This window comes from Moschus berezovskii, chromosome 11, assembly GCF_049115385.1.
Source record: "Moschus berezovskii isolate FMDL1 chromosome 11, NW_MosBer_1.0, whole genome shotgun sequence".
In the NCBI taxonomy this organism is placed as follows: Eukaryota; Metazoa; Chordata; class Mammalia; order Artiodactyla; family Moschidae; genus Moschus; species Moschus berezovskii.
Genome location: NC_142470.1, coordinates 5251392 through 5271378, shown reverse-complemented (window position 1 = coordinate 5271378; position 19987 = coordinate 5251392). Strand labels below are relative to the sequence as shown.

General features: G+C 57.5%; 1 protein-coding gene and 2 non-coding genes across 18 annotated transcripts in view; all 3 read left to right on the top strand.

Annotated features, from left to right (window-relative positions):
- Positions 1–19987, top strand: part of PRRC2B (proline rich coiled-coil 2B) — an 87255-nt gene that overhangs the window by 62437 nt on the left and 4831 nt on the right. For 6 of the 16 annotated variants that reach the window (XM_088841076.1, XM_088841080.1, XM_088841079.1 and 3 more), the window contains 17 exons: positions 849–1065; positions 1706–3772; positions 5048–5244; positions 5816–5961; positions 6443–6584; positions 8030–8112; positions 8421–8609; positions 8752–8949; positions 9484–9570; positions 10143–10247; positions 10396–10588; positions 11356–11471; positions 12368–12495; positions 13005–13245; positions 15758–15934; positions 16376–16467; positions 19144–19225. In XM_088841076.1, coding sequence (XP_088697202.1) covers positions 849–1065; positions 1706–3772; positions 5048–5244; positions 5816–5961; positions 6443–6584; positions 8030–8112; positions 8421–8609; positions 8752–8949; positions 9484–9570; positions 10143–10247; positions 10396–10588; positions 11356–11471; positions 12368–12495; positions 13005–13245; positions 15758–15934; positions 16376–16467; positions 19144–19225 — 4460 coding nt within the window. The remainder of the gene's footprint in view (positions 1–848; positions 1066–1705; positions 3773–5047; positions 5245–5815; positions 5962–6442; positions 6585–8029; positions 8113–8420; positions 8610–8751; positions 8950–9483; positions 9571–10142; positions 10248–10395; positions 10589–11355; positions 11472–12367; positions 12496–13004; positions 13246–15757; positions 15935–16375; positions 16468–19143; positions 19226–19987) is intronic. The other 10 variants (XM_055400143.2, XM_055400135.2, XM_055400136.2 and 7 more) reach the window with 6 other exon arrangements.
- On the top strand, positions 11066–11151 carry LOC129540126 (small nucleolar RNA SNORD62). Its single transcript, XR_008682585.1, has one exon. It is a non-coding gene; the product is annotated as a small nucleolar RNA SNORD62 (small nucleolar RNA).
- LOC129540127 (small nucleolar RNA SNORD62) lies at positions 15125–15213 on the top strand. Its single transcript, XR_008682586.1, has one exon. It is a non-coding gene; the product is annotated as a small nucleolar RNA SNORD62 (small nucleolar RNA).

Here is a 19987-nt window from a genome sequence, read left to right as displayed (position 1 = left end):
CTGAAAGAAAGTATAAAACCACTGGCCTGATGCAGAATCATTTTCCTGATCAGATTATCTCAGCTTTAAAAATGGGCACAGAAACATTGGTGGCCAGTAATTAGCTTTGTGAAATATCTGAAAAATCAGACCCTCTTTTCTACACAGACTCTGGCCCAATGGGAGGCCTTTAATGTCGTCTACAGCATCCCGTCTGGTCAAAATGGACAGAGGGGCCCTAATGAGGGGGTGCCATCTCCCAGGCTGGTTTGTATCTGGTTGTACTGAGATGTTAGCTTATCCCTGTCTCCTCGGGCCAGTTAAGAGTTGAGTGTCATCTGTGTGTCCCGTTCTCCCCTTCCCTGGAGAGAATGTGGATTATCACTGTAAGCTCAGGGACAGAAACGAGCATAGCTGAAGCCCAGACCCCTTTCTGAATCTTCTTGCAGGGTTTGGAAGCAGACACGCTGGCTTCTTGGTACGTGTAGGCTCCCTGGAGTGTAACTCATCTTCCCTGTGTCTGTGCAAGAGACCCTCAGGCATCTCCCGCTGCTGGCTGCCTGGCCCCTTAGCTTTCTGCCACCAGCCATGAACTCTCTAGTTGGTTGTGTCCTGTTTCCATTTGCCAGTTTTTTATATCCTTCAACATAGGGGCTCTTCATCGGGAACTAAGATTGGACCTCGAGGGTCTTTGAACAGGCCTTTCAGATGGCGTGCCTGTGTGTGTTCAGAGATTCTGTGATCAGATGACGTGAAGCAGGTGGGGTGCTGCATCTGTGTGATGGTCGGGGCAGCTGGTCTCCTCTGGGCCTGTGGGCGACCCATGGCTTGCTGAACAAGGTGACCGATTGGTTGTTTGCCTTCTTCAGGATTGATGAAACCCATAATGCCCCCGGATTCCCTTAGTGGGACTGGCTGTCGCTCTGAGGACCAGAGCTGTGTGCCCCCACTGCCAGAAAGGAAGGTGACTGCCATTGACCCCGCCCCCGTGTGGAGCCCTGAGGGTTACATGGCGTTGCAGAGCAAGGGCTACTCGCTGCCCCACCCGAAATCCAGCGACAGTTTGGCCATGGACATGCATGTCAGGTGAGGCAATGCTTGGTCCTGCTGCCCTGCAGCTGAAAGAGGAGTCTCGGTCCTCAGTGAGATGGGCTCTGGGAGGAGGCCCTGTCCCGGGAGGCACCACCCTCAGGGAAGGGGCGCCATGGGAGGGACCAGTGTGCTCTAGGAAACGAGAATGAGATGAGGATGGCTGGGTGCTTTCATGTGAGAGGCTCTGATGGTGACTGAAGGCCCAGGAGGAATCCTGGGGTCAGAGGCAAATCCCACAGAACCCTGGGCCAGGACCATGGGGTGGGGCTGAGCACGTGTGTTATGGCTCCTTCCCGTGGAAGTAAGGTGAGCTGGCTCTGCCGGCCCAGCACCCCAGACTCTTCTTGGACTTCCTGGCTCCAGCGTGTTTGAACCAGAGGATGCCCAGCTGTTCGTGGAGTCCACCAGCCACTGATCATCACTCTGGACTCCAGGGCCCACCACCAGCCCGTGGCCCAGCATCTCTGAGACCCGTTTAAAGATAGAGCGAATGTTCGTGCCTATGTTTTTTCTTTTTTCTTTTTAAAAAAAAAATAATAATAATTTTTTTTTTTTTTTTTTTAAACTGTGTTCAGCGTGGAAACCAGGAACCAGGCTCCAATCACATTGACTGATTTTTCTGGTTCCTTTTCAGGAGTGAAAGCTCTTACTCTGCCTCCCCCGGAAGGTCAGGGGGCGTGAGTGCCCAGCGCGAGCTCCTTGAGGAGAGAGGGCAGGAGTACTTGAGCGCTTCTGACAAGAAGGCCCCAGCAGACTGTGACTCCCGTGTCTCCTCTCAGAGAGTAGGCCAGGAGCTTTTGTTTCCACCCCAAGAAAATGGTCAGGAAGCAGGCACTCATTTGAGTCACACCCCAAACCTCAGGTGCTCCCCACTGGAGCCCGACTTTGCCCCCACGGAGAAAAAGCCCGAGTATGGCGACTGGGATGTGAACCTCCAGTCAAAGCTTGCCGACCCAGATGCTGTGGTTGAGAAGGAGGTACCGCGGGAGGAGCCACCCTTCAGCGTCTCCTCCTGGGAGAAGGAAGGGAGCCCGAGCAAGCCACCGGCTCTGGAGCCTGAGTGGACACCAGAAACCCGGGGCACTGGCAGCCAGCACCCGGAGCCGACTGGCAGGACCCGTAGGTCTGGCCCCATCAAGAAACCTGTCCTGAAGGCCCTCAAGGTGGAGGACAAGGAGAAGGAGCTTGAGAAGGTAAAGCCGGAGCTGGCAGAGGGGAGCACCCGCCTGGCCCGGGAGACGGGGCCTGTCCATGAGGCGGCTGAGGATGAGGACCAGGAGAATGACCCCGCGCTGGCCAATGCGGCCCTGGCCACCTCAGAGGACCAGGGCTCAGCCCGTGCCAGCTTGGGCCGTGAGGCCAGCTGTCCCGAGGAGGACAACAAGCCTGATGGGGCCCCAGAGGCCAGACCCTCCAGGGAGGCCAGCCACACCCCCCCGACCAAGAGGAATAACTGGATCTTTATTGATGAGGAACAAGCCTTTGGGGGCCGGGGGCCAGCCCGGGGCCGAGGCCGCGGGTTCCGAGAGTTCACCTTCCGTGGGCGGCCCACTGGTAGTGGCCTGTGTGGCGGGGGTGTCCTTGGGGCAAGGGGCCTCTACGGCGGCAGCCAGAGGAGTGGCCGGGGCCGGGGGCCGCGGGAGTTTGGGCCGCCGGATGACTTCCCCCGGGCCAAGCCCCGGCGGAGGATTGCCAGCGAGACCCACAGCGAGGGCTCTGAGTATGAGGAACTTCCTAAGCGGCGGCGGCAGCGAGGCGCAGAGCCTGGGGATGAGGGCGCACTCCCAGAGCGGGAAGAGGCCACAGGAAGGAAGGGTGACTTTAGGGAGTCCTGGCGGTCTGGCAAGATGCACCCCGAGGACCACGGTGGGCCTGAGGCCAAGAACCGAGGCCCCCGGGCCTTCGGGCGTACCCTCCCCCCGCGGCTGAGCAACTGTGTGTATGGCCGGAGAACCTTCGCGGCCAAGGAGGTGGCCCCTTGGCCCAGCCGGGGTCCTGGTGCCTCCTGGCAGGAGCCTGGCCCCCCTGACGCGTGTGGGGCCCGGCGGCCCTTAGACAGAGACTACATCCCAGACACCTACAGACGCCCCGACACCTTGGGCTCCCGTGGCTTCGAGGATGGCCGCGTGGAGGACAAGAGGGCCTTCTTCCAAGATGACCACGCAGCAGATTCCGAAAACGTAGAGAACCGGCCCTTCAGGCGAAGACGGCCTCCGCGCCAGGACAAGCCCCCCCGCTTCCGGCGCCTCCGACAAGAACGGGAGGCCCTGGGCTTGTGGGGGCCAGAGGACGAGCCACCTCTGGCGGCCGGCCAGTGGCCGGGACGTCCCAGACCCTGCCCTGGGGACAGGAGCAGCGTCACGGGCCGCAGGTCCCCTGAGCTCGCCTATCAGAACTCCTCCGACCACGCCAACGAAGAGTGGGAGACGGCCTCCGAGAGCAGCGACTTCAGCGAGAGGCGGGAGCGGCGGTCCGGCCCTGAGCTGGACCCCCAGGCTGATGGCGGCCCCCCCGGGGTGAGCGCAGGCGAGAAGAAGGAGCTGGCCAAGCGGAGCTTCTCGGGCCAGAGACCCCTGGCGGACAGGCAGAGCCGGAAGCTGGAGCCGGGAGGGTTTGGGGAGAAGTCTGTTAGGCCAGGTGGCAGTGACACTTCTCCCCGCTATGAAAGTCATCAGAATGGGACACCTTTGAAAGCCAAAAGGTAAACCAGAAACAGAGTCCTGGGTTCTTTTTTGTTGCTATGGTTTTGTTAGCCGGTGTTTCCAGCACCTCACGCATGCCGTCCCGCCGTGTGTCAGGGCCCCAACTCCTTCCCTCTCGTGCTCCAGGGCGACCGCCTGCCAAGGCCATCGTGTGTGAATACCTCCATCATTGGCTCTTACCCTACTGTCTGCTTCTCTTGTGTGTATTGTTGTTGTGGCTTCAGAACCGAGACTAGAGGCCCCATCCGGTAGTCCTCTGTAGTGGCTGTCCCAGTACCACTCAAGGGTTCAGTCTCTGTATGTCTTCTCGGAGTCCAGCCAAGGGGCCACCACCATAGGGTTGGGGTCGCTCCCTGTGCGTGGCGCCTGGTGAGCATTGGTCTGTTCCCCAGATTCCTTGGCCCCCAACTGTGCCAGGCAGTTTCTCCGCTGGGGCATTGCTGGCCTCCTGGCCCTGCAGAGAGAGATCTTCCCTGAGTGCCTTTGCTTTTCCACAAAAGACAAGCAACCCCACTCCAGGGATTCCCCCCCACATACACTTGGTGATAGCCAGGCAGTAAGCAGGGGCTGTGAGTGACTCTCGAGGCCCAAAGGGTGCCTCTTCAGACTCAGAGGCATTGGGGTGGGTGCCTTGTGCTCGGTGTCTGCTTGCTGCCCACAGCTGGCCCAGTATCAGGATAGGGGCAGAGCCCGTGCAGCCCGCATCTCTGATGCAGTTCCGGCCCAGGTGCCAAGGAAGACAATTATCCTGCTTCCCAGCCTCCTCAAGAGTTCAGGGCACAGATGCCTGGCCTGAAGTTCACTTGTATCTCTGAACAAGGCGCCACAGGAGAATGTGGGTTCTTGTTGGTGTGGTTCTAGAGGAGCTTTCTAGGCCCCAGATGCCAAGACCTGACTTTCCTTCTGGTTTCTGCCCCAGGGGACTGGCTGTGGAGCGAGGCCTGAGCTCCCTCTGCGGCCCAGTTCTAAGCCTTGCCCCTTATCTCTTTTCTGTAGCCCTACTGGGTGTGGTAGGCAAAGGGAAAGGACAGGAGTACTAGCCAGGAGAGGGGGTGAGGACAGAGCAGCTTCCCCAGGGGCTTTGCTGGAGCAGTGGTCTGGGACGGCCTTCCCCCGGGCTTGCGACAGTGTGTAACCAGTCACCCCTTCTGCTGGGGGAGGGGACAGCAGGAGGAAATGACAGAGACGAGGGCTGAGCTTGGGTGTATGCTGGCTGTGTATGTGGCTTCTTCCTGGGCCACTCCTGAGCTGATGAGATCCTCCTTCCTCTCTAGGTCCCCAGACGAGGCCTTGCCTGGAGGTCTTGGCTGCGGCGGTGGAAGCGGCCACTACACCCTGGAGCGGGCAGCCCATGCTGCCTCTGACGTCACCGAAGCCTCCTGTGAGAAGGCAGAGAAGGAGGCCAAGCTGGCTGCCCAGAGGTCAGGCGAGCAGGGAGAGACCATGAAACCATTTGACCTGAACTACGGACGTGAGTGTCAGCTCACCTCTTCAGGGGAAGAAGGATCCAGGCAAAATGGCGGGTGGGGGGGGTGGGCCATGGCCACCGCCATGGGTTGCTGAGTTTGCCCTTTCGCTGAATATCTTAGGTTCTGGGCACGTACTGGGTGAAGAGCAAAACAGGAAGGATTCCTGCCCTCGTGTTTCTCACAGCCCTGCTGCACTCCCATAACAGCCCTGCAGTGTCTTAGTTTTACAGATGGGAAGCTGAGCCCCAGAGAAGCTGAGTGGTTTGTCTAGGGTCTCACAGCTGGTTAGGAGTGGAGCTGGGACTTCGGTGTGTGTGTCTCTGAGGCCTGTTTTCTTAGCTGTGGCCTGCTTGATTTGAAGTAACAGTGCATTGCAGGGTTGTGAGAAGGGTGTGGAAATCCTCGCTGGGTTTCCTAGATCCTGATGATGATGAATATGCTGAGGCCGAAGCCAGCTAAGCGCCTGGCCTTTTGAGCTGACTCAGTGCTTAAGTATCAGGTGTCTGTAGGGTTAGGTTATCCTTAGCTTTCAGTAAATGGAACCATTGCCCTTCCTTGTGAATCTTGGTTTAGACGCCATCATTGAAAATTGCGGATCCAGCCCTGGGGAGGAGAGTGAGGTGGGCTCTCTGGTGGGCGAAGGCTTCATTGAGGTCCTGACCAAGAAGCAGCGCCGCCTGCTGGAGGAGGAGAGGAGAAAGAAGGAGCAAGCCGTGCAGGTACGGTGCGCTGTGAGGGGGCGCAGGGATGGGACACAGGGACACCTGTAGCCTGTGACATCAGAGTGTTCTGAATTTGGCCTGGGTTGGGAGAGAAAGGCATGCTTGTAAGCAGGAGCTGCCTCCCAGGGCCCACTGTTACTGTGCTCCGTGGGGTAGATGGTGTGATTTCCCTGCTCTCAGAGGGTTACTGATCCTTGGTGACACCAACTGAAACAGGCTGAGCAGGACACAGACCTCTGTTAGCTCCAGAAGTCCAGCCTACTCCTACTGTGGTCTCAGATCTTAGCCCACTGGGCACTTGCAGGGGTGGTTTGGTCGGGACTGCAGTTCCCATGTGGTTGAGGTCTTAACTGACGGTTGGTGAATTCTCTGGAGCGGTTTCCAGGTGTGGTTTTGGAGCCCACGGTCATCTTCTGGCAGGGACCTCATTTTTCATGTCTGCCATCGAGGCTGGACCATATCACCCTCTTCTCCGTAGGTTCCTGTCAAAGGCCGAAGTCTTTCCTCTCGAATTCCTCCTCGGTTTGCGAAGAAGCAGAATAACTTGTGCCTGGAGCAGGGCGACGGGCCTGTGCCTGGCAGCAGCCTGGGCACCGAGATCTGGGAGAGCAGCAGCCAGGGTGAGAGCTTGTGTTCAGACTCGGAGGCTCGGGCTGCCTCCCAGGCTTTGGGCCCTTCTCAGGGAGGATTCTGCCTTGGGGTCATGAGCATAGGCACAGCACTGCCTGTCTCCTGGCTGCCTCTGCCAAGTCTGGGGTTAATGCCGTCTGAGTGCCATGTGCTGCTGCAGCCTCTGAGCAGATAAGAGTTTCCCTGCCTGGCTGAGGTCTCTCAGGAGTTGGTTTGACTGTTGCCAATGTCAGTTATCCTTCCTTCTTACCTCGAGGGCGAGCAGCAGACGACTATTTGGGAGAACGGGAGTCCAGAGCTATCCTGTCTGTGCTGTGCGCCCTTTCCTTGCCAGAAGGAGGTTTCTGTCAACTCCTCCCCAAATGCTGTCTTAGACTTGAAACCAGACTAGGGTGGCCCTTAATTTATAGAAAATCTGTTTTCCTAAAGTTAAAAGAATTTCTTATCCAGTGGTATTTTTCTGGTAATCTTTCATTTTAAAATACAAAACCATTTTAATTGAGCAGATTGTTCTTGAATTCCTGCTTTGGGCAAGGCCCTGCAGGGTGGGCAGCAGGAACTTGGTGAAATCATCCATTGCTAGCTCTTTTATTCAGAGCAGCTGAGGCTTCCAGAGTGAAGTGACAACCCCGGAGCCACGTGACAGATACCCAAGAGCCTGGGTTCTGAGCCTGATTCTCTTAGTTTTACCACACGGCCCGTCTTCATGTTTCTGATTAAAACCTTGATTCTAACACATTTCAGTGTAATATTAGGAAACTGTCAATTCTGATTGAAAGTACAATAGCCTTTTAGTAAATTTTGGCGTCAGTCAGTTTGGTTTTGTGAGAGTGGTAGGTGTCGCAGCGTAAATGTCCAAAAATACATACCTTCCAGCTTGGTCAAGCATGATGGACCAACTCAGGAGTTGCCCTTGGCTATCAAGGCTTTCCCTCCTGGATTGTGCAATGTCTCGTGGTTGCTCAGACCAGGGGTGTGTGGATCCCTTTAGAAGGGCCCTGGATCTTGGAAAAGAGCTTGGGAGGTTTTGTGCACACAGACAGGGTCCATGACTTCTGTTGGATTCTTAAGAATGGTTCGGCTGACAACAGTTGAGTAATAATCAGCTTGACTCGTTCAAAGACTTGTAGAGAGGTGCCACTTTGTAGAATTAAATAATTGGCTTATGTGGAGAAAGCTTTACCATAGCAGAGGTAGTAATACGGAATTCTAATCCCTATGAGTGAGAAGTTGCTGGTGTGTTTACCTGGAGCGCATCGTCTATAAAATCTCAGGAAGCTCGTTTATGGAGATGTTTCTGGGGACGCTGGGAAGTCGAGTGAAGGTGTCACGACTGTGGAGGGCAGTGGTTTGAGTTTGTGTGAGCTGCCCGTGGTCATGTCTCTGGCTTGGTGGTTCCTCTTTGATGTCCTGACTTTGTCTTCCTCCTCGGCAGCCCTCCCCCTTCAGTCCTCGACCAGTGACTCCTGGACCAAAGCTGCCACTGCCTTCACCAGCACCGAGCCTGGCTCTGCTGAGGTGAGTGGCCCCCAGGCACCAAGCGTGTGCTCACAGTCCAGGGCTGTCCCAACTGCCCGCCCAGGTTGTCCCTGGCCAGGGGGTGAGCCTGGCTCATCGCTGGTCTCCAGTCTTGCTTTCAGGTGTGTGGGAGGGAGAAAGAGGGGATGGTCAGGGAGTATCCACCCTGGGTCCTTGGCATCTGGCCATGCTCACAAGTGCAGGGCCCACCATGTGCCGGGGATCACGGGCTCGGGCTGGGAGACATGCCATGCGCCAGGTCTCGCTCTGCGGGACTCAGGTGCTGACTGACCATGTGTCCTGTACAGCAGGGCTTTAAGAGCAGCCAGGGAGACAGCGGTGTTGACCTGAGCGCCGAGTCCCGAGAGTCCTCAGCGACCTCCTCGCAGCGCAGCTCCCCATATGGCACCCTGAAGCCCGAGGAGGCAAGCGGGCCCGGCCTGGAGCCCAAGGCCGATGGCCACAAGGAGCAGACTCAAAAGCAGTCAGAGCCAAAGGTAACCTGGAGCCTGGCTCTCAGGGGCCAGGCTAGGCAGAAGGGCTGGTGTCTTTTGTCTTTTCCGGCTCCCGGTTCCTTGGAAGCTAGAGGTCAGGGTCACTCCAGGCTGTGTGTCTCAGCCTGTTTGCTTTTCTGTCAAGGATTCAGAACAAGGCTCGGGACAGAGCAAGGAGCACAGACCAGGACCCATCGGCAATGAGCGCTCTCTGAAAAACAGAAAGGGCTCCGAGGGGGCCGAACGGCTGCAGGGGGCTGTGGTTCCCCCTGTTAACGGGGTGGAGATTCACGTGGACTCTGTGCTGCCAGTGCCACCCATTGAATTTGGAGTCAATCCGAAGGTGAGGCTTGAAGTGTTTCTTCTACCCACCTCCCCAACCCCCATTTTTGGTTCTTGAAGAGGAAGGAGGGGCCTTTCCTGGAGGTGCAGGGTGGTAGGTGCTGGCAGCACTCCAAGGGATGTTGTGGGGTGGCATCGCGGGTGAGGAGCTGCTGTGGGCTGGTCCCGTCTCCCTGCCAATGCCAGGCAGGTTCTCAGACCAAGCAGGAAGCCAGGCAGAGAAGGGGATGGCCACCTTGCTTAGGGGCTGTCGGGGAGCAGCTGGCTGTTTTGTTCGCGTGGTGAATACTGCGTGTTTATGTGTGTGGTTGTGCTAGGTCTTGGTTGCATCACATGGAGTCTTTGATCTTAGTTGCGGCATATGGGATCTAATTCCCTGACCAGGGTTCGAATCCGAGCCCCCTGGACCACCAGGGAAGTCCCACACTGGGTATTTTGAGTTGCTGAGGCTATGGGTCTATTTCGTGTGTGTCTCTGCCAAAAGGTGAGCCAAGGTGATTTCTGAGGGCTTTGCTCCCCTTTTTTTCTTCCCCAGGACTCTGATTTCAGCTTGCAGCCCGGCTCTGCCTCTGGTCCCGCAGGGAATCCAGTTGTCAAGCTTCAGGACGCATTGGCCAGTAATGTAAGTCTATGCTTCTGCTACCCAGTTTTGTGGTCCCTGTGCCAGCAGGCGGGCGAAGAGAGCCTCGTCAGCGTGGCTCTGGGGTTGGGCTGGTTGGTTTGTGTCTTGGTGCCGTTTCTAGTTACATGCCCATGGCAAGTTGTTCCACGCCCTGGTTTTATGAACTTAAAATGGAGTGGTATAGCTCCTAAGGTCTGGTGTATTTGGCATTTTGTGATTCAAAACTTTCCCTGTTCCACGGTCACACACGTTTGAGGATGCTGTACTAAATAAACAAGTTTCTTTACCCTGCGGTTTCTCAGAAATCCTGTGACCTGCAGGTGGGCGCTGGGCACGGCAGGAAAGGGATCTAGCGCTATATTTCTGACCGTATTTCCAGGGCCTCTTTCACGGTTTGGGGGAAGGGGCTGAGACAGGAACTGGGACCTCCACGCCTTGCAGTGGGGCCTGCATGCTGGCTGCCAGCCGTGCTTCTGTTGCCGAAACACGGCGGCCCTGTTGGAAGGCTGGGTCCAGGCAGGAGAGGTGTGGCTCTTCCGCCTGCAGGGGTCCTACCGTGTCCTTCCCTCCAGGCCGGGCTGGCCCCCAGCATCCCCATCCTGCGGCGGGACCACCACATCCAGAGGGCCATCGGCCTCTCCCACATGTCCTTCCCCACTGCCGACCTCACTCTGAAGGTAACTCGGGGCCCAGCTTGTGAGGGGGCAAGAGCAAGCAGACCCCACCCCACTACACCCCCTCCCCCGACCTCAGGGCTTAGCTTTGTGCCACCTGCTGCCTTCCGGGTGGTAACTTCCATCTCCCCCGACCTCCTTGCTTCCAAAGATGGAGTCTGCGCGCAAGGCTTGGGAAAACTCGCCCAGCTTGCCGGAGCAGAGCTCGCCAGGAGGCGCTGGCTCAGGCTTGCAGCCCCCATCCTCCGGGGGGGCCTCCAGCGGGGTCAGCTATAGCTCCTTTGGCGGCGTCTCCATGCCCCCCGTGCCCGTGGCCTCGGTCGCACCTTCTGCATCCCTTCCAGGTACCTCTCCCCTGGTCCAGCTCAGGGATGCTTCTTCATTCCCTCAAGGGAAACACAGGGATCGTAGCCCTGAGCACCCCCTGCCTTGACCTAAGGAGCGTGTTCCTAGCTGGGGGCCATGGGTTCCTGCGTGCTCCAGTCTCTGGCACTTGATGCTCTCGGCTTCCAACCCTGGGAGGCAACAGGACTCTGTGACTTTGGCAGGGCTCTCTCACCTCTTGGAGAGAGGCCCCAGCAGAGACTCTGTCGCGTGGGCCGCTGTCTGAGCTTTTCCCCCCTCCTCTGTGAAATAGCACAGGGTCGTGATGGCCGGGTGTGGGGTCACCACGCCAATGAGATGAGCGCACACCTGGGAAGGGTTTTCTATCCGCTGAGCCTCAATGAGTGGGAGCCGGTTTTACCCCAATTGCCACTGTCCTCATCATGGTGTCGGTGCCCGAAGGAGCCCGTGGGGTTCAGGGGGCCCAGCTGCCAGCGTCTCAGGGATGCGACTCCAATAGATCCTTCTGACCCTCCACTGTGGACTCAATAGCAGGGAGATGAAGAGGACCGTAACTGAGAGACCATGGCAGCCTCCTTGATGACCGAGCCCTTCCTGGGCGTGTGGGGCGGGCGGTGAGAGGGGAGGCCGGCTGGAGCGGCCCCTCCCCACAGGCTGCACAGGAGCCCAGGGCCAGCTCTGCCACGTTCCCTCCCCCACTGCTTAGTGGGACCTTCTGGGACAGTGAGATTTGATCCTGTTCCCCTGCCTCCAATTCTTTTTCCAGGCAACCACCTGCCACCTCTCTACCTGGACGGCCATGTGTTTGCAAGTCAGCCCCGACTGGTTCCTCAGACCATACCTCAGCAGCAGAGTTACCAACAGGTGATGCCAGCGAGACAGGTGATCCCGGGATATGGGGGAGGGTGCGGCACAGGGTGTGTTTGGCTGATTCATGTACCTGTTCATGGCCTGTCTCGTGTTTTGCACCCCTCACGTTACTGCCCCATACCTGGCATGTTACGGCAGCCAGTCAGTGTTTACTGAGTGAACACGTGAGAGCTGAGGAGGAGGGACGGAGCTGAGTGCTCTGGACCACTTAGCTTTCCTTTCTTGACGCTCTCCTTCCTGCACCCTAGCTGGGGAATTCACTGAAATGGAATTCTCTTTGGTGATCAGGTATCCTTCTGATGAAGAGAAGAAAGGCCTAGACTCGCAGGCATGGATGCGTTAGAAAGAGGTAGTTGTAGAAGTGAGCAGGTGTCTGTGTTCATGCACAGTGGGCACACGGCTGTGCTGCCAGGGGCTGCGTGTGGGAGTCTCCTCCTGAAGCTGGTGCTGGGCCTTCCACGGGGGTCCTGTGCCTGCAGAAACCAGGGTGAAGCGCTGCCCCAGGAGCAGAGGACACGGCCCGTCCTAGTCTTTTCAGAGTGTATTCTTATACATTATGTCGTGTGGTTCTGCAAGGTCTCGTGACTGGGTCATACTGCACGTATTCCTCTGTCCTTGGCGTTTTCCATCCACTGTTGGGTTTCTGAACCTGCCTCCGTTGGTCATGGAGCTCGGGCTCGTTCGTCCCGCCGTGCAGGGTCCAGTGTAGGGACGGTTGGGGCTGCTGCCAGTTCTCTGCTCACTCCCGAGAAGGAAGGAAGCACAGGCAGGCTGTGTTGAGTTCGCATTGAGGGCGGTGTTGGCTGCCCCAGGGAGAAGGACCGGGGTGGGGGCGAGGGGGTGCCGGTGGCGGGCTGTGAGAAGCAGCTTGCCAGGCAGTGCGGTGACCGCCCGCCTCCCGCCTGCAGGCTGCTGCTGCCCAGCAGATACCAATTTCCCTTCACACGTCTCTGCAAGCGCAAGCCCAGCTGGGACTGAGGGGCGGGCTGCCCGTCTCCCAGTCTCAGGAGATCTTCAGCTCCTTACAGCCCTTCAGGTGAGATGCCTGGGTTTGGGGGGCTTGGCGGCTTGCCCCCAGGGCTTCCGACCTTCACAGCCTCTGGGGCTGGTCCCTTGGTCCACAGGGGCTGGGGGTTGGGGGTGAGCTGTGCCATGGGAGAGGCCGCGGGCCCAGCCTTGTCTTTTGTCCCCGTGTCCTCCTGCCCCCCTGCCTGCTCTCCCTCCTTGCTGTCCCTAGCCCGCGCGCTCAGTGTGTTTGTCCTATGCTTTTCGCGTCACAGGTTTTCCTGTGTCTCATACAGCCTGTGTGTCTACTTAATATGGTGATGTTCAAACTGGGGTCCCTAGACTAGCAGCAGTAGCAGCGTCTAGGAGCTTGTTGTAAATGCAGGTTCTCAGGCCCCATCCCAGGCTTCTGAGTCAGAAACCCTGGGGCTGAACCAAGAGCCCGAATGGGAGTGAGCGCTCTGGGGTCTGAGGTGAGACCAGGTGAGACCAGCTGGTGCAGCTGCGTGCATGACCCGACCGTCCGTCTGGCTTTCGCAGGTCTCAGGTGTATATGCACCCCAGCCTGTCACCGCCCAGCACCATGATCCTTTCCGGAGGCACAGCCTTGAAGGCCCCCTACTCAGCGTTCCCAGGCATGCAGCCCCTGGAGATGGTGAAGCCCCAGTCCGGCTCGCCCTACCAGCCCATGAGTGGGAGCCAGGCCCTGGTCTACGAGGGTCCGCTCAGCCAGGCGGCCGGGCTCGGCGCCTCCCAGATGTTGGACTCCCAGCTCCCGCAGGTCAGGAATTCAGTCATGCCCACTTCCAAGCCCCAGGTCTCTTTTCTTCGTGACCCTTTTCCCTCATATCTGCTTGTTGATGTTCCCTGGCTTCCATGTGGCTTGTGGCCGCTGTGATTGGTGCCTCGGCTCAGGCCTGGGCCGGCTCCTGCACCCCTCATGAACAGCCCTGAGACCTGGCTTCTCCTGCAGCCTCTCCCCCTACGCGGGCTCAGGGGTGCTGAGTGTCCTCTCTCGTGCTCACTCATGCTTCTAGACCCGCTAACCCTGGCCCCACCGCCACCCTCCATGTGCTGCAAGCACCAGGTGACAGGATCTCTGGTTCCGCGTCCCCCTGGCCCCTGGCCTGTGGGCACACTGGCCTGTTCTGAGGGTCACTCGCTCCCTTTGGCCCCTGGCTCGGTCTTCAGCTCCATTCCCGTGTGGTTCTCGGCAGGGCGGGCATCTCTGTGGATGACCCTCCCGCAGCCTTCGCACCCCCAGTGCTCCGCTCACCAGTCCAGGGTCTGGACTGGTCCCTGCCCGCAGCTGCACCTCTCCCATTGTCTTGGGCTTAAGGGTCCTACCCAGTCACCACCTTGAACTTTTTCACCCCCTCCCTCTAGTGACCAACTATCTCCAACCACTTTTTAACACTTCCTCCTACTTCCCTACTGCGTGTGGGATGGGGTGCACCATGGCCTGTAGGATCTTAGTTCTCTGACCAGGGATTGAACCTGTGTAGTCTGCAGTGGAAGCGTGGAGTCCTAACCACTGGACCACCAGGGAATTCCCCGCCTCCTTGTCATTTGCACTCAGCTTCCCACCTTCACCTCTGTTCACCCAGGTTAAACCCTGGCCTGTCCCTGCTTCTGCCTGTGGATGGAGTTAGGCTATATACAGACCCTCCAGACGGCCCTCCACAGACACAGGGCCCTCCCCACATGATGCACAGCCCGCTGCACGCACAGTTCCCGGTGGCTGGATTCAGACTGAATACAGACCTCTCCAGACAGCCCCCTGCACTCACACAGGGCCCTCCCACCCGATGCACAGCCTCCCTGGACGCACAGTTTCTGGTGGTCTTGGTGGCTCACCTCTTCATTGCCTTCTCCCCCATCTTAATGGTGCCTCCTGTGTTCACCATGTGTCGTAACCAGGAAGAGACCATCTACAAGCTCCCAGCACAACGGCTCTGAAGGCCGGGAGGGGCCCTGGGGCAACGGCGGCAGCCGTCCTCACCCACCCGGGTGTGCTGCCCTAGCACACGTCAGTGCCTGCCACCCCTGGCCATGAGGGTCTTCCACCGTGCAGCCGCATCCCCAGGCAACCCTGCCTTCCTCTTCTAAAAAGGAAACCCTTTAAGGGTATAGCCCACTCCACGTTACTGAACCTGATCTTCATCCTCCTCCTCCTGACCGGTCAGTAGCATCTGACCCAGGGGTCATGCTTGCTGGGCCATGAGGACGCTGCCCCTGGTTTTCCACCCTCCTCTTCCTCCGTCTCCTCTGCTGTTTCCTCCTCGCCTCCCCTGGCAGTAAGTCATTGTGCCTCTTGGGCTCTGTCTAGACCTGTGCTTCTGAGCCTCATCCCAGCGCAGCTCTTCCTGGTTCTGTCTTTAGTCCAGACCTGTCTCTTGGTTTGAACTCAGACCCAGTGGGCTGCCTGCCATTTCTGCTCACAACTCAGAGTATCTCAAACTTAAGGGAAGCAAACTTCATGTCCAGCAGGGTCACCTTTGGGTTCCTGTTCCCCCCAAGCCCCTACTGATGCTTAAGCCCATTCTGTCAGCTATACCTCTGAAAGGTATTCAGAGTCTGGGCCTTTCTCATCCTGTCTACCCCGCTCCCACCCTCACCCCCATCAAGACTCTGCTCAGGGTACGTGTGACTGCCACTCGTCTCAGTGATGCAGTTCCAATGGATCCTTCTGACCCTCCTCTGTGGGCTCAGTCATTGAGCAGGGAGGTGAAGAGGACCGTGACAGAGACGACACATGGTGGCCCCCGGCCCCTCCTGAGGGTCTCGTGACCCACTTCCTTGCTCTCTCACAGCTCATTCCAGCCTTTAGGAGCTTTCCCTTGGGCCTGGTGGTCCCCGCTTCGTCCTGTCATAACAAGCTTCAGAAGGATCCAAAGACACTGGGAACCCTATGCCCCAGACCCCAGTGGTTTTTTGTCCCCTTTGGAGGCAAAGCATAAAGGACTTCTGCCTTTTTGTGCCACAGAAGGCACAAAGATACCTTTGCTCTCCAGCTCCCCTCTTTGGGGGACTCGCTGGGTCACTACTTAGGAGGTCTCTGGGCCTCGCTGACCTTTCTCTCCCTTCCCTCGACCCCCACAGCCAGCCTGTGGTTCTTTTCTCCTGCTGTCCTGAGAGTGTAAAATTAGGGTGATTTCTGCTGTGGTCTGTCGAGAATCTGTCCTGCTGGGGGAGGGCCTTGCTTCCTTCTCTGGAATGAGACCCTGAAGTGCGACATGGGCTTGTTCTCAGACATGCGTGCCGTCCTCCTGACTGTGCCCCTTGTCCGGCAGCTGACCATGCCCCTGCCTGGCTCCCAGCTGCCTCTGCCCCGATATGGCTCCGGGCAGCAGCCCCTGCTCCTGCCACAGTCCATCCAGCTGCCCCAGGCGCAGAGCCTCTCAGTTGGGGCCCCCCGCAGGATCCTCGGCCCCGCGTCCCAGCCTTCGGTCCTCAACACCAGCAGAGAGGTGAGGCTCACCCCGTATTGCTGTGACCCTTGGATGCTGGGGGGTGTCCTGGCCTTGGGGGACCTCCTGGTAAGTCAGGAGCCACAGCTGTTGTGCACCGTGGGGGCTCTGGTCCTCTCCAGATGGCTGGCTTCCTGCTCTCTGCAAAGTCCTCTTGGTCCCAAGGCAGGAGCTCACATGTCACTAATAGCATGGACAGGCCTGGGAGCGTGGATCAGGAGGGCCTTGGGGGCTGCTGCTGAGGTCCGGGGGCCAAAGTCCCTGCCAGCTCCAGGGTCCCACAGAGGGTGGCCTCAGGGTGGTGCCCAGTCCATCTCCCCATCTTGTGGCACCCCCACCCCCCACCCCGCAGCCCCAGCTCCGCCCAGGGTGGTGGTGTGGGGGCAGCTGTCCCCAGGTCCCTCCTATGACTCTTGTCACTTCCCTTCCTGGTGACTCTAGTCCTCTCAGATGGAGATGAAGGGCTTCCACTTTGCCGACAGTAAACAGAATGTTCCTTCAGGAGGCTCCGTGCCGTCACCGCAGACCTACAGGTAAAGCGCCACCCTGGGGTTGGGTGCTCACAGCGAGCCCTCAAGGTGCAATCATGGGCCTTGGGAGAGCAGGGCGAAGGCAGGGCGCTGAGGCGGGGTCGCCTTTGTCAGCCCACCTGTCACCAGGAAGCTGCAGTGCGGGGATGCAGGAGACTTGGGGATGGTTCTGCTTTTAATCATTATCATAAACTGTCCTGATGCCGGAGAACTTTGTGGAGAGATAGGGAAAGGAAAGGCTGATGTTACCGTAACATCAGGGCCGACCCTGGCTACTAGCAGCCTTCTCACCAGATTCTTCATAAAAGACTCATTGGCATGGGGGGTGCACACTCTGGAGCAGGGATCCTCTCCCGGGGCCACATGTCCCCCATGGGCTTCTGACCAACCAGGGCTTGCTGCTGCTCTGGGCTCGTGGGAATGAGTGAACCTCTTCTGGATCCGCCTCCACCTCTAGTAAGTGTCCCAGGTCGCTTGCTGGATTCAGAGGGGGCTTGGTGTATGTAAGTCATGGACTGAGTTATGGCTGACCCTTGAACGATATAGGGGGCAGGGGTGCTGACCTTCCACGTGGTTGAGAAGTCAAGTATAACTTCACAGCCGTTTGTATCCACGGTTCCATATTTGAGGATTCAGCCAACTGTGGGTTGTGTAGTACGTGTATATTGAAAAAAATCCACGTGTAAGTGGACACCGTGCAGTTGTTCAAGCGTCAGTGGTTCTTAGTATGTTAGAAAGTTAGGCAGCATCCAGTTGTGACAGTTTTTGCACCGACTGGGAAGGCCCCACACTCTGGGGTCTGGCCCAGGGGTTGGCACGGTTGACTCTTGTTAACCGTGGAAGGTTCCTGGAATTCCCTCCTGTTTGCCCTTGAGGAACACAGGTGTGCGCGACCTGCAGTGCCTGTGTGAGGTGACCGCATAGCTGTGGCTGAGCTCACCCCCCACACAGCTAGCTGCCTGCCCCCCCGACCCGGAGCGTGGAGGCCAAATTGCCCTCCTTCACATCAGTCCTTCTCCAGCTGCAGTTCCTGAGAAAGGGGTTTTTGTCAATTGCCCCTGTTTCATTATCTTTCCTGTTCTTATTTTCACTCTCTTGGCTTGACTTTTTTTCTGTTTGTTGTTTTCAAGCATATTTTTCATATAGGCCGAACTACAAACCTGTAAAAAGTATATATGGGCAGCAGCAGCAAACAGTGAGTTTGATTGGGATCAGGCACAAACAGATCCCCCTGCTGCCACAGGCTGGTTTCACCCCCATCTGATTGGAGAGCCTGCCTTGGAGGCAGACCTGGAAGAGGCACGCTCACACAACAAGAGCCACCTGTGTCCGTTCACTGTTGGCGCGGCAGCAGCAGCTCTGCTCTTGGGAGAATGCTTAGAAAAGACGAGCGTAGCTGGGTCGCCTTTGTTGGTGTCTTAGTGGGGTTGGGAGAATGGGAGTGGTTTACAGTGCAGTGTTACCCAAATTTTCTGGAGACAGGGCTTCGGATGCATGCCCTGTCAAAGAAGGGTTACTTGACCAGATACTTGTGGGGAGGGCAGCATGTGAGCCCAGGAGGGCTTGCTGGGGAGTCACGGTGCACCTCAGCAGAGGGCCTGCATTCCCCTGGCCCTCAGGGGGTCTTGTTGAGCTCTTCTCATGACCTTTGACCACAGAATCCTTTTCCACATGTTTAGTTGCTAAGTGGTGTCCGACTCTGTGGCTTCATGGCCTATATAGCCCACCAGGTTCCTCTGTACATGGGATTTCCTAGGCAAGAATACTGGAGTGGGTTGCTATTTCCTTCTCCAAGGGATCATCCCTACATAGGGATCGAGGCCGCATTTCCTGCGTTGGCAGGTGGATTCTTGACCACTGAGCCACCAGGGAGACCCTTTTTGTACACAGCACCTGATTAATTAACATCCTTGGAGCTAGTTGTCTGTCAGTGGAACACATATAGAGAGGTGATTTACATTTTTATTACTTTTGGTATTATTCTTTGCTACTCACTACCCTCCACTTCCCAAATGAAGACTGGAAGGATATTTGGCATAGCTCATGTATCAGGCCTTTTTTGTGGGGGGGAGTGCCACACTGTGTAGCTGGCAGGATCTTAGTTCCCCAACCAGGGGTCGAACCTGGGCCCCAACAGTGTGAGCACCGAGTCCTAACCTCTGGATCACCGGGGAGCTCCCTTCTTTTTAAAGTCTAACTCCTATTGGAGTTTAAGCTCATTTTTATTTTTTATTTATTTCATCAATTATATATACACATATGTATCTGCTGTGGCACTCAGCTTGTGGGATCTTAATTCTCTGACCAAGGATTAAACCCAGGTCCACGGCAGTGAAACGCAGAGTCCTGACCACTGGACCACCAGGGAATCCCTTCATGTGTCAGGTCTCATAGCCCTTTTGTCTGGAGCATCATGTTGGTCCAGACCCCCCATACCTGAGAGGCGGTTGGTGGCCATCTGTCCTTTGGTCAGTGCCTGCCCGTGGTGGGGGCCTGGCCAGCGCCCCTTAGGGGCGCCCCTTTGCACTGGGTTGGAGGCGCCAGGGCCCCGTGGCGACACCCTCGCCCCCTGCCCCCCGCCCCGTGTTCTGGCTGGCTGGGTCTGTGTCCTCCGATGGAGGCTGGACTCCGTTTCCGTGGTGACGCGTGTGTTCTCACCCCCTCCTTTGGTTTTTTCAGGCCTAGCTCTGCTAGCCCCAGTGGGAAGCCCTCTGGATCAGCAGTTAACATGGGCTCTGTGCAGGGACACTACGTTCAACAGGTAGAAGATGGCTTTCCAGACCCTCCAGCCCCGGACGCTTAGGCCTGTCTCCAAGTGCCAAAAGAGGAGGGACTGTCCAGCCCGTTTGCATGCTCCTCTTAGAAAGAGACATGCCCTGGCGCTTAGAGAGTGGCGCCGGGAGCCCGTGTCCCTCCTGGAGAAGGCGCTTCTCCTTTTGCTGGATCCTTCCTTGTCCTGCTGAGAAGGGAGGATGCGGATTCCTCAGAGGAGGTGATGCCAGAAGGGGGACTCTCCCTCCATAGCAATTGGGCTGTGAAGGCGCTGGGACCTGGTTAGGCCTGGAGGTCAGCTCTAGAAGCCGGGGGTATGTGGGTGTGTGTGTGCCTGGCACGTGTACCTGTGCGTGCCAGCCTAGTGAGTGCTGTGTCTCGTCCTTGTCTTGGCCGGGTGGGGTCCAGACGGATTGACATTCTCCCATTTATAACGAGAGGGCTGGCTCAGCATCTTTCCCTTCGGCATGATCTCTTCACTCCTCTAAAATGTGACCAGGCTCCAGAGCTCAGACAAGTCAGGTGTGGGATGTTAGTGAGACAGCCTTCCTGGCTAGTGGAGGTAGAGGCTCTGTTGTTCAGTTCACTTCTCCTAACTCAGTTCCCCAAGGGTCACTCTCTGAGTTGCTAGGCCTGAGCTTCTAAAGCTTCCTTGAAAACTCACACCACCGTGTGAGGGGCAGAACCAGGCTGCTCACTCGGTGACACCCCTCACTGTGCAGAGCTGCAGCATAAGGGGACCCTGGCTGTG